Source organism: Camarhynchus parvulus, chromosome 2 (genome assembly GCF_901933205.1).
Source record: "Camarhynchus parvulus chromosome 2, STF_HiC, whole genome shotgun sequence".
NCBI lineage: Eukaryota > Metazoa > Chordata > Aves > Passeriformes > Thraupidae > Camarhynchus > Camarhynchus parvulus.
The window spans coordinates 100,608,004-100,622,383 of record NC_044572.1 but is presented as its reverse complement, the minus strand read 5'-3'; the positions used below and the strand labels follow the sequence as shown (position 1 = coordinate 100,622,383).

Below are 14,380 nucleotides of genomic sequence, written 5' to 3'. Positions count from 1 at the left end.
TCTTTAAGTAATAACCTGTAGATCAAACGTGACATTTACAACTCCACTTCTCCATGTAGTTTAAGAGTGTATCATATTAAGCTAAACTGTGCAGGTGTTTCCTTTGAACCCATAGCTCATCCTAAAAAAGACTCAAGAGGAAGCACCTGTGAACATTCAAGTTTATAGACTTGTAGGTTAAAAGGGAGGACTAATGGATTTTGCAATAAGATTTTGGCTCCTAAGAGCCAGAGTTCTTGGGCCGGCATATTCTTTTATTTCCCTGGAATAGAATTCCTCTTTGTAGAATCTCCTTTATTTTGAGAGACTATTGAGAATAAAGGGCAATCCCTTCAGGCACTCTGGAAACTTATCTGTGTCTGATGCTAAGAAGTGAGGTTGCTTTTCCATGTAAATGTTTATTTTGACACCTAGGTCTTTCCCTCAGTAGGAATATGATATTTGCATTCTGCACAGCTGTCCTGACATGGTTGGAGTATGGCACCCCTACTCACAAGATGCACCAGTTCTTCTGGCCAGCTATGTGAGGATTTGTTAGAATAAGTGCTGTTCTGACTACATAGCATGAGTTTCTGGAGAATGTAGAAGACACAAACCTTGTCCTATACTGAACATGTCAGCAGGAGGAGAGAACAGCCTGTAGCCATAGTGCTGCTGAGGTAAAGAACATCTACACTTCAGATTCTCTGATTCATGGGACAGAATCATGGACCAGCTGAGGTCAGAAGGTTCCTCTAACCCCCGACCCTGTCATCTAGTCCCTCCCACCTCCCTGCAGGCTCAGCAGAGCAGTGTGCTTATGGTCATGATCAGTTGAACCTGGAATTTGGCCCAATAGTGCAAGGAAAATATTATGTTCTAATTTTAGTTAGTCTGTTGAGATTCCTTGTTGAACTTATTGTTGAAGGCTTGATAAATTTTCAGCTGTTGTAGTTAATGTGTTTTTCCTGACTAATAATTTTTAATAGTCAGAGGATGCATTCTTCTTATACTGCCTGTGTGTGGTAGTCTTGTAAAGCTGTGGTACGTTCTACCAAGTTCTGCCATACAGATTCTTAATTAAGTAATTTAAAAAACAAATTAAATTACTGATTAGCTGGTTGCATAAGTAAGACTTCTTTGGACTTCATTTTTCCTGTTAAAAATGCAGTTTCTGATATTTCTTTTTAAAGAAAGACAAATGCATTTATGTCTTCTGTACATTACTTGTGGTATAACTTAATGGAAAAAGTCTCTTCTGGTGCTTGACTCTGAGTGAGCTTGTGAGTGAGAAACTGAAAGTGAAACAATCTTATTTTCTGTTGCTGAAGGAGAAATACGAAAAGTAGCTGAAGTATAATTAGCAGTAAGACAATTTATTCAGAAATTTTTTAAATATTGAGAACATCTGCAAAGAAACTTAGTCCTTTTTTTTTGATCCTTTGGAATTCTTTAAGGAAGAAAAACAATTCCTTATTCAAGCCATTCGGTTTGTTTTTTTCTAATGATTCCTTGCAGAGCGGCCAGCCTGTGTATGAACAATAATGGTAGTATCCTCCATGAATAGACAAAGGGTTAATCTGAGAATAGGGAAATGCACTTGAGAATAATGCAATACTGACAAGTGTCCTTCAGATTCATCTTGAATTCTGGCAGCAGTTCAGTTCCTTACTGGCCCACATGAAAGAATGCTGTAGAAATAGTATAAGTGGTTCAGAAGGAATGATGCCCCTTGTCACTTATGTGGGAGTCACTCCTGCCACACTGAAATGAGGGTTGATGTCTGACTTCTGAAAGGAAGATTTGTCGCCATTCAGGCAGTGCTTGTTTGTTTGTTTGTTTATAATGCCAGGAGATAACCCAAGATAACCCTATTCCTAAATATTAATTTCTTACTTCTTATCCTTCCCATTTTGTGGTAGGGAATGTATGTCTATATGCATGAAGAGAAGCTTCAACACAAGTCTCTCAGAATCAGGGAGAAGTTTCTGCTTTTAAGTAATTCCTAACCATTCTTTAATGAAAATATCATCAGGTGTAAGTTCCACAAACTTCAAAGTTTTGTACTTTAAGCTCAATTTTAAAGCAGGTTTTTGTTCTCGTTCAATTTAAAATCAGTTTTTTCATAGAATGTAAATGCTTTCCATGCAGCACTTTTCTTGGTTACTGGGAGGAAATTATATGATTGAATGGATAGTGGTAATAGAATGGTCAGCCTTTTTTTGCAAGATAATACTGGCTTATTGATAAAGATTCTGCCATTCCTGTGCAGTCTGGGATGCCATTGTGATATCAAATGTCTTACTGTTTTATGCTTTTCTAGAACAAGTCACCTTTTTCCAAGCCTGTTGTGAAAGTTCCTAATTACTTAAGATTATGATTTTGCAAGTTCATTTGTAATATATGTATCCAGTCTACATGCTTCACTATTAAGCAAGCCCACAGCCCTTCAAAAACTTCTCTGAAATAATGGAGAATTCCATAATCTCAAACTTATAGAACTGCTGTTCTCAAAGTTTATCCTGAATCTGTACTATTTCTGTATAAATTAGAAAGTATGTATTGTAAAAATAGTTCCTTGACCCTGTGTGTTCCTTTTACTAAACAATTAATATTAGGATTTCAGACTTGTGAAACTATTTCTGTTCAAAAATGAAAAAAAAATCATGATATTTGATCTTACTTTCTTGTTCCTTCAGGTACCTTCCATCAGTGCCTTCCTTTTTCAACTCTGTTTATATAAAATCTTTCTAATAGATCCCTGTTGCAAAGCACCATCTCCCCTGCTCATGTATTTTCAGGGCTGTGCCATCCTGTCTGTTCAGGCCATGTTTGTCAACATTGTTTTTTCACCCTAAATAATGTTATGTAAACAGATTAATTTCTAAGGATTTTTTTTCCTTTTTTTTAAGTAAGGAAGGAGTTCAGCATCCTAGAAGGGAGCTCTACAAGAGTTAGAAAAGAATTAATCTCATCTCTACTTCTTTTGCTTTCTGCCTTTTCTCAGCACCTTACAGGGATTTGTTGGCGGTTTCTTGGTGTCTTCTTTTGGCTGGGTCTTGATACAGGTGGATTTACATAGGTTTAGGGTCCATGAATCTAAATAATAATTTGAGAGTATTCCATCCTTTGAAGATGACCTTTTTGGATACTTGGTCTTCAATACTGCTATGAGATGTTAAAGTAGAGACTACCACACTTTTTTTTTTTAATACTTTCCTGTTCAGTTATTCATGTGGAAGAATTTTAAAGGTCATTTATAGATATTTGGGATCCTTCTTCTTTCCCTCTGTCATGCTCTGCTATAATTTTTAGATCTTACATGCCAAACAATATTCAGTTGGTTGACATAGCACCTGCAAGGATATTTTGACAAAATGTTAGTTTTTATGTGTTTTTTGCAGTGTCTTGGAAAGACATAAACAGTAATTAATTCCATATGAGTTTAGAAGTGTGATACCAACAAACTGCTTTGATTTTTTTTTTTTTTTTTTGTAATCTTGATGAGTGGAGTGACATCTGCAGTGGGAGGATCTCAGGATCTGTTTGAGACTGGAAACTTCAGAGAAAGTAGAGGAAGGAAATGGGAGGAGTGTGTTGCAAAAGAAGTAAAACGAGTGCTTCTTGTCTGTATTTGCGTGACTTCTTGCTGTGTTCTACAGCGTGGCTAACCTTCACCTTTTGCTGTGCCAGAAATGCTGTCTGCTCTGTATTAGAGCAGCACTGCTCATTTGCCCTGCTGCACACAGCAGAACTGCATCATGAGTTGATGGGTTTTTGGATGATATTCCACTTTAAATGATAAACTGTACGAATGTCTGGGGTTAAACGCATTTGTGCAGTCTAGGTTACTGCTCTAAGAAGAGTCCTCTGGCAAAAGCTGAAACAAGTTCTGTAACTTACGAGAAGGTTACAGGAAGAGAGGGTCCCATGTTGAAGGAAGTTGAACACTGACCCTGAAAATTACCTATTTTCAGTCTGTTTTGGATTTTATGTGAGCTACAGGCTTTTTATGAGCACATGCTAAATGTTTTCCTCACATGGGGATATCTGCTTTGAGGCTGTTTGACCTTTTCCTTCTGCAGAAAGAGTGGTTGCTTGCAGAAGTTGAAAATTAAGTCAATAGTAGCTATGGTCTAACTAAGTATTGACTACTATCTAATGCAAAAGAATCTCAAAAATAAAATCTTTGATGTTACAAGTGGTAGATTGGTCAAACTCACTTCATTTTTTCTTCCCTTCATTATTTCTGTCAACCAAATTTGCCATGTGTAGGAATGGCAAACAAAGGAAGTAATGCATTTTCATCTTCCAGCAATATTGTGAAAAGAAATTAATATTTGTGAAGGGAGATGGAGCGCTCCTGGTTTTGATTTATGAATAGTAATTTCTTTAGAGTCATCTGGGATAGGTGCTGCTTTTTATTTAGGATGTTGGTTTTGGTTGGTTTTTTTTTAAGGTATGGTAGACGTTTTCTTCCCTTTAAGAAGGTAGAAATCAAGACAAGCTGAAATAGCAGGAATCATGTTAAGAGTGAGAAATAGATTATCGTTCTCTAGGAGCAGGTTTAGCCACTTGCTGCAGCTGTTTGTGGTTGTTGGTTCCTCAGAACTTCACCAGGTTGTCAGCATGTTGGTTTCATTCTGACAGGTAGATTTTTGGAATTTTAGTTGAGAACTTGTGAGGCAGGAAATGTCCAATTTACTCCAGCAGAAGTTTCAGTCCTTACTTGGTTGATATTTAATATTATGTAGTTGCAAGAAAACCTTTGGGAAGATACGCAGAGGTATTCCTAAAGACAAGCTGTGACATGAAAGAGAGGTCATCTCTTGCTCAGATACGGCTGTTACTGCTGCATGATCTCTCTAATAAACCATGTGTATGAACCCATAGCACCTTTAAACTTGAGGTCAGTCCGTGTAGCACATCTCTAATACATACTGGGGTGTGGTGTTTTCAGTCAGTGAATAGGATTTTGGAAATTAAATCTTGGGCCAAAGTTTTTTCTTCTTCCACAGCATGCTGTTTGTGAAGTGCTGCTACATGATTTATAGGTGCCTACAATTAGGAAGTTTGGAACTTTCCATACTTCTTTTTCTGTGTTTTCCTGCTCAAGTTACAAACTCAACCTGGTCTGTGTAAAGTTCAACTGAAGCTGAAAATGTCTGACTGACTAGATAACTGAGAGACTTAAATGGACCTCTAAAGGTTTCTTCCCCTCAGCTATTCTTTAATTCTATGTACAATGAAGTTCTTGAGTTCTTGTATTCTCTGATAAATATGTGTTTAGTTAAAATAAAAGAGGAGAAAAATCTTACTAAAGGTTGATAAGAAAGCTGTAGATTCAGTCGCACTCTATTAGAGAATATTTGTTATAAAGAAGTTGACATGTCTAGTTGCTACTACTGCCACAGAAATCAATTGAAGAGTGTTGTGAAATCTGTGGAACTTGACACTTGAAACCGAGCACAGGTAAACTCAGGCTCTTCAAATAGGGATTATCTGTAGGAGCCCAAGAAACTGTATAGGCAAGTGCAACAAAACCACTGCAAAGGTTTTGTTTGTTTTCTGCATAGGAAGGAGTTGTGTGTCCTCTCATTTTTTTTTTCTCTTCCTTGTAGAAATTCCTAGACTATGAGATAGATTCCTTATTTTGGTAGGAAGTAGTGGTGAGTTCCAGCTGAAGTATTGGAAAATCTTTCTTGCTGCCTGAGTGTTGGCTGTTTTTTAGGGCCTTTGTCCTATCCCTGTATCGTGTAGTCTGGCATGCTATGAGTACCTACTTCTGAGTATATTAAAAGCTGTTCTGGAGATTGTGAGTAGTCACTGCCCATGCCTGTTTTACTGTTACACTTTATTTTACAAAGGACACCTTTATAAAATGGAGTTCAAATAAGTAGTTTATTTTGCTTATTGCAGAAAGATTTGTGCAATTCTTACGTTTGACTCTCAGTATCTCAGCATTTCAAATTAAAATGTAGGAATGCTCTCTGATAGGATGATGAGTCTGTTCCGTCTGTTAGCTAGCATCTGAGGAGTCTCCAAAAAATAAATAAAATATATACACAACTTAACTCGTGGCACATATTTCTGAAATGTATGTTTATTAGGATAATGCTTTGTTTTCTTCAATTTTTTTAATATATCCACTAAAATCTGGTAGGGCAAACTGCTGCAGGGGAGAGGTAAGGCACTGTTTCTGAGATTGCACAATAGCTATAGCAAATGAGTAGAACTAATCCCAGCATTGCATGGTCTAGCCACAAAGTTGTCCCAAGTATTGTGCAAATCTTGAAGAAAAAATGTAATAAAAAAGAATTTCTCACTTCTGAACCAAGAATGTTTTGTCATATTTTTAGTGTCAAATGCTGTAAAATCTGCCAAATTTGTGACTCATGTCCGTGCTGGGTACTGCATTTGCACTTAATACAGCAACAGACTGTTGCCTTAGGCACATTAGTTTGAGACTGTGTTGGAGCTTAGTTCTTTCATCATAACCCTGACACCGGAATGTGCATGCACTGAACCGTCGCAATTGTGTGAAAAGACCTTGTGAATATTTTCCAAATAAAAATGTTCTTGTCACCTTTCATCTGCAAAAGCCACTGCATGTATCATTCAGACCGTGCTCTCTCTACAATACTAAATTGCTGTGCTTCCTAAAGCCAGTGTTGGTTAGTAATTTATTTGCTGGTTACTGCCAGAGAACTGAATTGTGAGTACAATGAGACACATGGAGTGCAGGGCAGAAAGAGCCTGGTAAAATGTTCTGTTCATTGTGTTTGAAGGTATTATAGTGTGTACCACATACAGGAAGCGGTGATGGTAAAAATACAATCTCAAATAGTACAGTGTACACAAATAGCCTTTTATTTAATCTTTTCTTATGCAGAATGTGGTTTCCTTTGAGCTTGTAGAGAATAATATGGTTCTAGCCTGCAGCAGGAGGCAGGCTTGCCAGTAGGGATGTATTGCAGTGTATATTTAGTCCATTATAGCTGCATATATCTAATGTATTATCAGTTTTTTAGAAAAAATGTTTTACTGTCTAGATTTTGTACCTATTCAACTTTGACTTTAGCACCCAGGGAGTTAAAATGTTCCCTATTCCTATTTAGCAGTAATATGTCGGACTACAGCCGTGCCCTCAGTTGCTGAATGATTGAGAGGAAGCCTTTTTTGGGGAGATCCATGTAACACAAGAACCTTAAACTATTTCTGCTCAAATAAAGCCTTTAATGACCTTTTCAATGTCTTCATTGTAAAGATCAAATAAACTGCTCTAATGATTATAGAATAGCTGTGTGGATATCGTTTTCGTCAATTAAGACCTTGGTACAAATATTTTTCTGGCTGCAGTCACTGAAATTTTGACCTTTCAGAACACTGTTTTGTATAATGTTCTGATGAGATTTTTAAGTGCTTGCTCTCGGCAGTTTCCCATCCTTTACCATCCTTTTGACATTTTCATGAGACATCAGCCATGTTTGAGACTTCATTTCTGCAAGTATATCTGTCCAAGGAGGTAGTGGAAAATGGACCACAGAGATAAGCGGGTCATTCTCAATTTAAACAAAAAGGATATGGAACATTCATGCTTTTTTACAAGGCATAGGAATGACAGGACTAAAGGCTTCTGGTTTGTGTTCTGTAACACAGAAAAAAAGTATTCTGGGGAAAAAATACTTGTGTGTTGATCATGGAGTCCCCTGTGCTTTCCTCCCAGAGACAATCCCTTCTCACCATTGTCCTGTCAAGTCTCTCTCTCCACTGCCTCCTTGTCACAGTTGCAATCTGTCATTTGGCTAATCTGAAGCTTTAGACATATTTCTGTGTGGGAGGTGCCAGGTTAAAATACAGACAGATGTTCTTTTTGTAGACGTGGTGCGACCCAGAAAAGCCTGGCCCTGTCCTACTGGACTTGCCTGCCCTCCTACTGTGTGTTGTAACCTGAATGGTCTCTTTCCTCACAGTAGCAAATTGCTTGTGCCTCTTAGCACATCCCCTCTAACTGAAATATCCTGAATAATTTCTTGTTATGTCTCAAGCCCTTTTTTCTTACTAGACACTGTAGGTGAAAAGGTAGATGCTGATCTGATTACATGTTAATTTACCAGGAGCCATTTCATTGTGTAGCACTTGGCTCTGGTTGAGTAACTGTGTGCAGAAGGACTGAGTTCCGTAAGAAGAAAATAATTGGCTGTGCTGCTACATCTCCCATCACGCATTTCATTTAGCATCAATAATTAGTTAACCTCTCTTTTGAAAATAAATCACTTCTCTCAGCTGTTTGCTGAAGGATGCTTTTGTTGTGAAATAAAATACTGAAGTCATTTGCACTTTCCTGATAAGAAGAAAAAAGAACACAGAGTGTTAAACTTAGTTAAATGAACATCTTTTTGCTAAAACTCTGCTTACAGGATTTGAAAATACGAGTTTTCTCTAGCTTTTTGGTCTTTTGTACTATACCCATTCCCTTTCTCCCAGTGTGTTAACCTCATCTGTCTTTGACACACTCCCACAAGAATGCAGATAACATTTGGTATGGCTAGGCGTGAGCTACCTACATACTTCTTAATTAGCCAGTGTGTGCATACGGGTTGGCCAGCTGGCTTTCTCTGAGCAGAATATGTAATGTTGGCTTTTGCCTGCCTTTCCCTCAGTTCAGCTGTTCTTAGCCATCTCTCTTGTACTCATACACTAACTATTTTTTTTCCTTTGGTAGACTCTTAATAGCTTTGAGATCTAGATCATACCAGTCATTTCAAAACAAACCTGGAAGAGACAAATTTCTAGGGCTGGGAAGGAGGAGATTGCTAAGAGAAAATCAGGTCGGTCTTAGTTTAAATCAATGACTACCCTCTCTCCTCGCTGTAGTTTCATTTGCCATGTGTAGTGTTTTCAGAGCTTGATTCCTCCTGGTTTAAGCTGAGACGTGTTTAGGAATTTGTTGAATGTACTCCAACCTTTAATGTGCAGTTAGTACATGGAACTACACTAGAAGTAGTCCAGAGCAAATCTGCTAAATGTGACTAGTGTAAATGTGGATTTTTGTTACCAGCTGTTCTACTCTACAGATCTGCTCTTGATAATTCTTTACTTCTTGCTAGTTTAGATGTAGCCATAGTTGTCATTTTCAGTAGTGTAATTTTATTATAACATTCTGAAGCATTCCTGTCAGCTATTTATAGCAGAAATTTGGTATAGTTGATTCACTGTTTCCTAGTCTGGAGTAAATCCTTATTGAGAGAGGGATTTTGTTTGTTTGTTTAATTTTGGTTATGTTTTTCTTCTTCCCTGCAGATGAAGCAAAGGTAGTTGAGAAGATTGCCTTACTCTAGATCCCTGCTTTTCAAATGCAGATGCTTTCTAGAGCAGGAAGGTAGTTGCAGTGTCTTGGAAATGAACTCATCATTTACTGATATTCCCATAGAAGGTTAATCTTGTGCCCCCTTGCTTTGATGTAGTACCAGCAGGCAGCTAACCTTCAAGATCAGCTGTACAGCAGGGCTACCAGAGAAAACCTTCCCAAAGCATCCTGTAACATTTTGCTGTAGGTGTTAAAGGGAACACAGTCTGAACCAGAAAGGAAACAAGTAGTTCAGTGAGCACCAGAACTAATGATGCTTAATTTCTTAGCAATTTGTCTAGTGATTGATTGACTCTGGTAATGTGCAGGTCTCAACTGAAACTCCCCCCCATAACTAAGAGAAAAAAGGAAAGTGGTTTACAAAGGCCATCTCATGTGGAGTTTTCTTCCAGGCAGTATGCCATGAAGCTCATATTGAAGCCTTCCCATGCAGAAAACAGTGATAGATTATTATTGTTATTCTTATTATCCATTGGCCACCTTTTCCAGTGAAATTTGTGAGTGCTTAATATATTTGAAAATTTCTGCTGCTGCCAAATTAAAAGAAAATCTATCTACAAGCTTGGAAGTCATTAGTGAATCATACATATGCACCTAACACAAACACATGGCCCTTAATTTCTCAGAAGAACAGAATGAAAGATGTAAAGGAGTGAATGACAGTGGCAGCAGCACCATTGTAGTACTGCTTGAATTCCCTGTTTTTTTGCATAGGTAAGGACAAGCTTTTTGAAAGTTTTTTCATCAGTGCTAGTTGTAAGCTTATACAAATTAATAGAGTGACTTGTTAGCATTAGACATTTATTATATGGCTAATTTTCTGTAACTAATTATATCTGAAATTCTGGTGAATTGGTGGGATCTTTTTTTGGATTTTTTTATGTCCAGGGTTTTTTATATTAAATAATCCTAGCATTTTATGTCACTGCCCATAGATCTGTCTAAATGCTTACCTTTATTACTTCAAGGAGAAAAGAGAATTTTTAGTTCTTAGTTGGAAAATGACTGAGAGAAGAGTTCAACAGTATTTCCAGTAGTATGACTCGTGATAGGTAATGAATGTGCAGGAAAGATGTCCAAACATAAAATAAGAATGTCTGATTTTGTTACATACAGAGAAGTTTCTTTAGTAGGAAGCAAATTCTGTTTTATTGAAAAGCTTGAAATGAGTTTGTTTGAGAGAAAGCACAGCTGTGCCTGTGTCAGATGAAAAGTGAGGACACTGCTTGTTGTGACAAAGGGGAATAATTTAAATGTAAAGAGTTTAACTTTTAATTTAGGGTTCTGGTGATTCAAAATGTGCCATCAAGATTGTCTAATAAACCAGTAATTGCATTAAGAAATGGCAGTGAGGAAAACTCAGAGCAGACAGATCTAGGTTTCCCTGAAAGACCCTGTTAATGTTCTACATTTTCACTATGAATGCAAACATTTTTGTTTACAACTTGAGTTGCAATGGCATTGAACTCCAGACAAATGGAAATAAAAGTTGACCTGTCAGGAAAATCACTTCTTCTGCAGGAAATTTTATTTTTATATACACTATGTAATCACCAATTGAATAGTTTGCCTAATTTCTGGGCCACCATAGTGATATTTTAATAATTTTTTTAATATCTATTATTTATGAAAAGTATTTTTTCTCAAATATGTGATGAATTTATATCTGTTTGAAATTTTGCATAGCCATTGTGCAACAGCAATCTGATACTTGGCACACTTTATGGAAATGGTGCTGTTTGTTAGTCTTAGAGTATGGTGGTTCTGCTTTGGTAATCCAGCATGTGACACTCAGTTTTAGTGAACTTCCAAAGCAGTTTTTTTCCCAAAACATACTTGACTTGGGTCAAGAATTTCATGAATTCATGTTAACTTTTGATCACAGAATCAATGGGTCAGGTTGGAAGGGAGCACAGTAGGCCATCCCAGAGCGCATGGCACAGGATTGTGTCTGGAGGGTTTTTGAATACCTCCAGTGAGGGAGACTCTGGTCTCTCTGGGTTAACTGTCCCAGTGCTTGGTCACCTGCGCAGGAAAGTTCTTCTCATGTTCAGGTGGAGCTTCCTGCACATCTGCTTCTGCCTGTTGATCATTTGATAAAGAAAATGGAAACTTCCTATGCTTTCTGTTTTCATTTACTTCTATTTGTATATTAAGCTAACTGTATTAAAAATACCTTTAATTGAAATCTGTTTTGAAAGTGTTTTCATAATCCTCTTGCCCCTATACAATACCATTTTAAAAAATACACTGTTGCTGTCCAGGTGAGACATGCAGGGAGGCCTTTTGTGAAGAGCACCTCCTGCTGATGAAACAAATGAGACCAAGGGAGCCAAACCTAAGCTCTTTAAGTTTGGCTTCCTGCTGTCATACACCAGGGAATGGCATATGAAACCAGGAAAGGAAGAGAAGCAAAGCAGGAATGGAGATAGTTTCAGGGAGCCAGGTAGCAGTAAAAAAGGAAGGAAAGGAAACAGCAGCATATGCAATGAAAAATATTTTGATTGAAATAATAAAGAAAACTTTGACCCATTATATTTTTTAAGTTGTTGTGATCATGATGTATACAATGGGAATTGTTACAAATGAAACTTACAGAGAGAATTTCAGAGGCTAAATGAGCAGAAGCAGATTTATGACTTGTCCCTTTTTAAACCCATGGGAACAGATATTTGCTACTATGGTAATACATTATGTTTGGTCTAATCAGCAGAGTACTATTCTGTGAAGATAGTAACTTGTTGCTTCTTTTAGGATTCAGGAAAATTTTTTTGTAAATTACCGGAAACTCAGTGTAGTTTTCTTTCTCTTCTTTGAACTGATAACCATTTTTTGTTCCTGCAGCTGTTACAAAAAGCAACTAAAAACAAAAGGCTGATAACCATGTGCTTTAATGTTCGTTAAAATTGAACAATTACTTCTGTATCAGTAAGGCTGCATAAATCCTGTTAACACTCCATAAATGGAGTGTAGTAATGTTTCTTTTGTCTTAAGTAAGAGTAGAACAATATTGAGTTTCACAACATTGTATCATAGTGGAGACAAGATTCTAGTTATAGAAGGTGAGATTGTTTCTAATTAATCTCTTCCTGTTTTTCATAAGCTTGTGGTTAGTTTAAAAAAAAACCCCAACAAAACAACAAACAACTTCCTCAGGTGTAGGGGAAGGGGAGGAAAACAGCAGACCTTAGTGCAACATTTCCTACTTCTCTGTCTCAAGGATTTTGCTTTTTGAACTTTCTTCCCCTCCTGTTCTGGAAGATTAAGAAAGTAGCATGTTACATTGTTGTAATACAACAGTATTAATCTTAGACAAATATTCAAATTTCCCATGGTTTAAGCTTTGTGGGGGATGGATGTGTGGGCAGGATGTAGAAATTTGTTTGAATATCAGTGTCTCATGTGTCAGGTGTAGTGTGCAAGATGGTTTTTTCAAAGTCATCTGCACCAGATTTGTTGTCAGTTAACTGTATCAAACCAAAATAGTGGCCATGGTCCTAAAACAGCAACAAATTCTCCACATGATGATCCCAAAACCTTAATGATAAAGCAACAATAGAAGTGTTGCACCTGAAATGATGACTTGATCAGGCATAAAATTACGACAACTCAGTAAGATTGTGATCATGTAAATACTTGCAACAAAATACATCAACTTAAAAAGACCCATAAAAAGTCACCAGCTCTGAAGTGCTGTCAAATGCAGTTTTAGCTTTTGTGTGACCTTTCCTCTCAGCCATTCTTACGAAAAGGGTGTCTCTTCCTGCTGTGGAAGAGGCGAGTCGGACCTCTTCCATCATGTGAATCTGTAGTGACACTTGTTTGCTGTACCATGGAGATGAAACACTACACAGCTCTTGGAGCTTTATATAGATATATATCTGGCTCTAGTAGTGGCTTATGTAATTGATTTGATAGACAGTGGAAATTTAGGTTTCTAGTTCCAGGTTTAAGCTTTAAAAGATTTTTCTTCTAAAGGGCATCTCTTGATCCAGAAAGAATCATAAATCACAAGACTTGACTTTCTTTTTCCATACTACTTTGAATATACAGTATTTCAGTTTCCCAGACTAGGAAGCCTTATTTCTCTTTCCAGTGTTGCTAGAAAATCTTGTTCATCTTTTTAAGCCTTAGGACATTTAACACAAAGTGAGATATTGAGCTTATGAACCTGTTAAAATAGCCAAAAATGTTCAGTCTTCCAAAAAGATAAGCTAGAGGGATGAGGTAGTTTAGCAGCTGACTTGGTGCTTTTTTCATACACTGTCCCCAGCAACAGCTGTGTTAGACCTTTTGGGGTTTTGCCCCAGGGTTTGAGCTGCATGTGAGGAAGATGCTTGAAGCCAGGCGTCGTTATTAGTCGTCTTTTTTGGGGTACTATTCAGCTCTGCTACCATCTGCAGTAACATTTGTCCTGAAATGACACTGCCGTGTGTATATTTATGTAATGTTGTTTGTTTGTTTTTCAGACACAGGATGAACCCACTGATACAAGATACAACTAGCTAAACAGCTATAAAATGCCCAAATTTGGGTCTACAAAAACAGTTCAAGTTGAAAATTCTGACAGCAATAGCACCATGGTGGAAAAAACAACTGCAAGAAAGGTAAAGTTTATATTAATGCCCCTTTAGTTTCAGTAAAATGAAGCATGTTTCATGATTTTTGTTGCTGTAATTGGAAGAAATAAATATGAATCTGTGTTCTGATATATTCAGTATTGAAAAAAGTTATAAATTTTTACATTTATTTAACTGTAAGTTAAACTGTGAGATAGAATTCTACTTTTATTGTAATGTGCAAGTTAATTTAAAAGGAGCTGGATGCTTTGGTTTTATTTGATATAAGTTAGTATATAGTCTCCATATCTTAGCTAATTTGAAGTCTTCATATACTCACAAGAACAACAATCCATATTTTTTTATTTTATTTTACTGTGTATTTCTCTCTGTAACAAACACACAAGATGTGTGAAGGCCTCTGACAGAGCACAGACCAAAAAAACCCAGCAGTTTCCAACATCCCTCTATA

General features: G+C 37.1%; 1 protein-coding gene across 3 annotated transcripts in view; it reads left to right on the top strand.

The window, feature by feature from the left end:
• Positions 1-14,380, top strand: part of ANKRD12 (ankyrin repeat domain 12) — a 59,922-nt gene that overhangs the window by 5,403 nt on the left and 40,139 nt on the right. For 2 of the 3 annotated variants that reach the window (XM_030971049.1, XM_030971048.1), the window contains exon 1: positions 13,277-13,956. Coding sequence is in view for 2 of the 3 variants with exons in the window: in XM_030971048.1 (XP_030826908.1) it covers positions 13,870-13,956 (87 nt within the window). In the remaining variant the exon portion in view is untranslated. Of the gene's footprint in view, positions 1-13,276; positions 13,957-14,380 lie in introns of those variants that run through there. The other variant, XM_030971047.1, reaches the window with a different exon arrangement.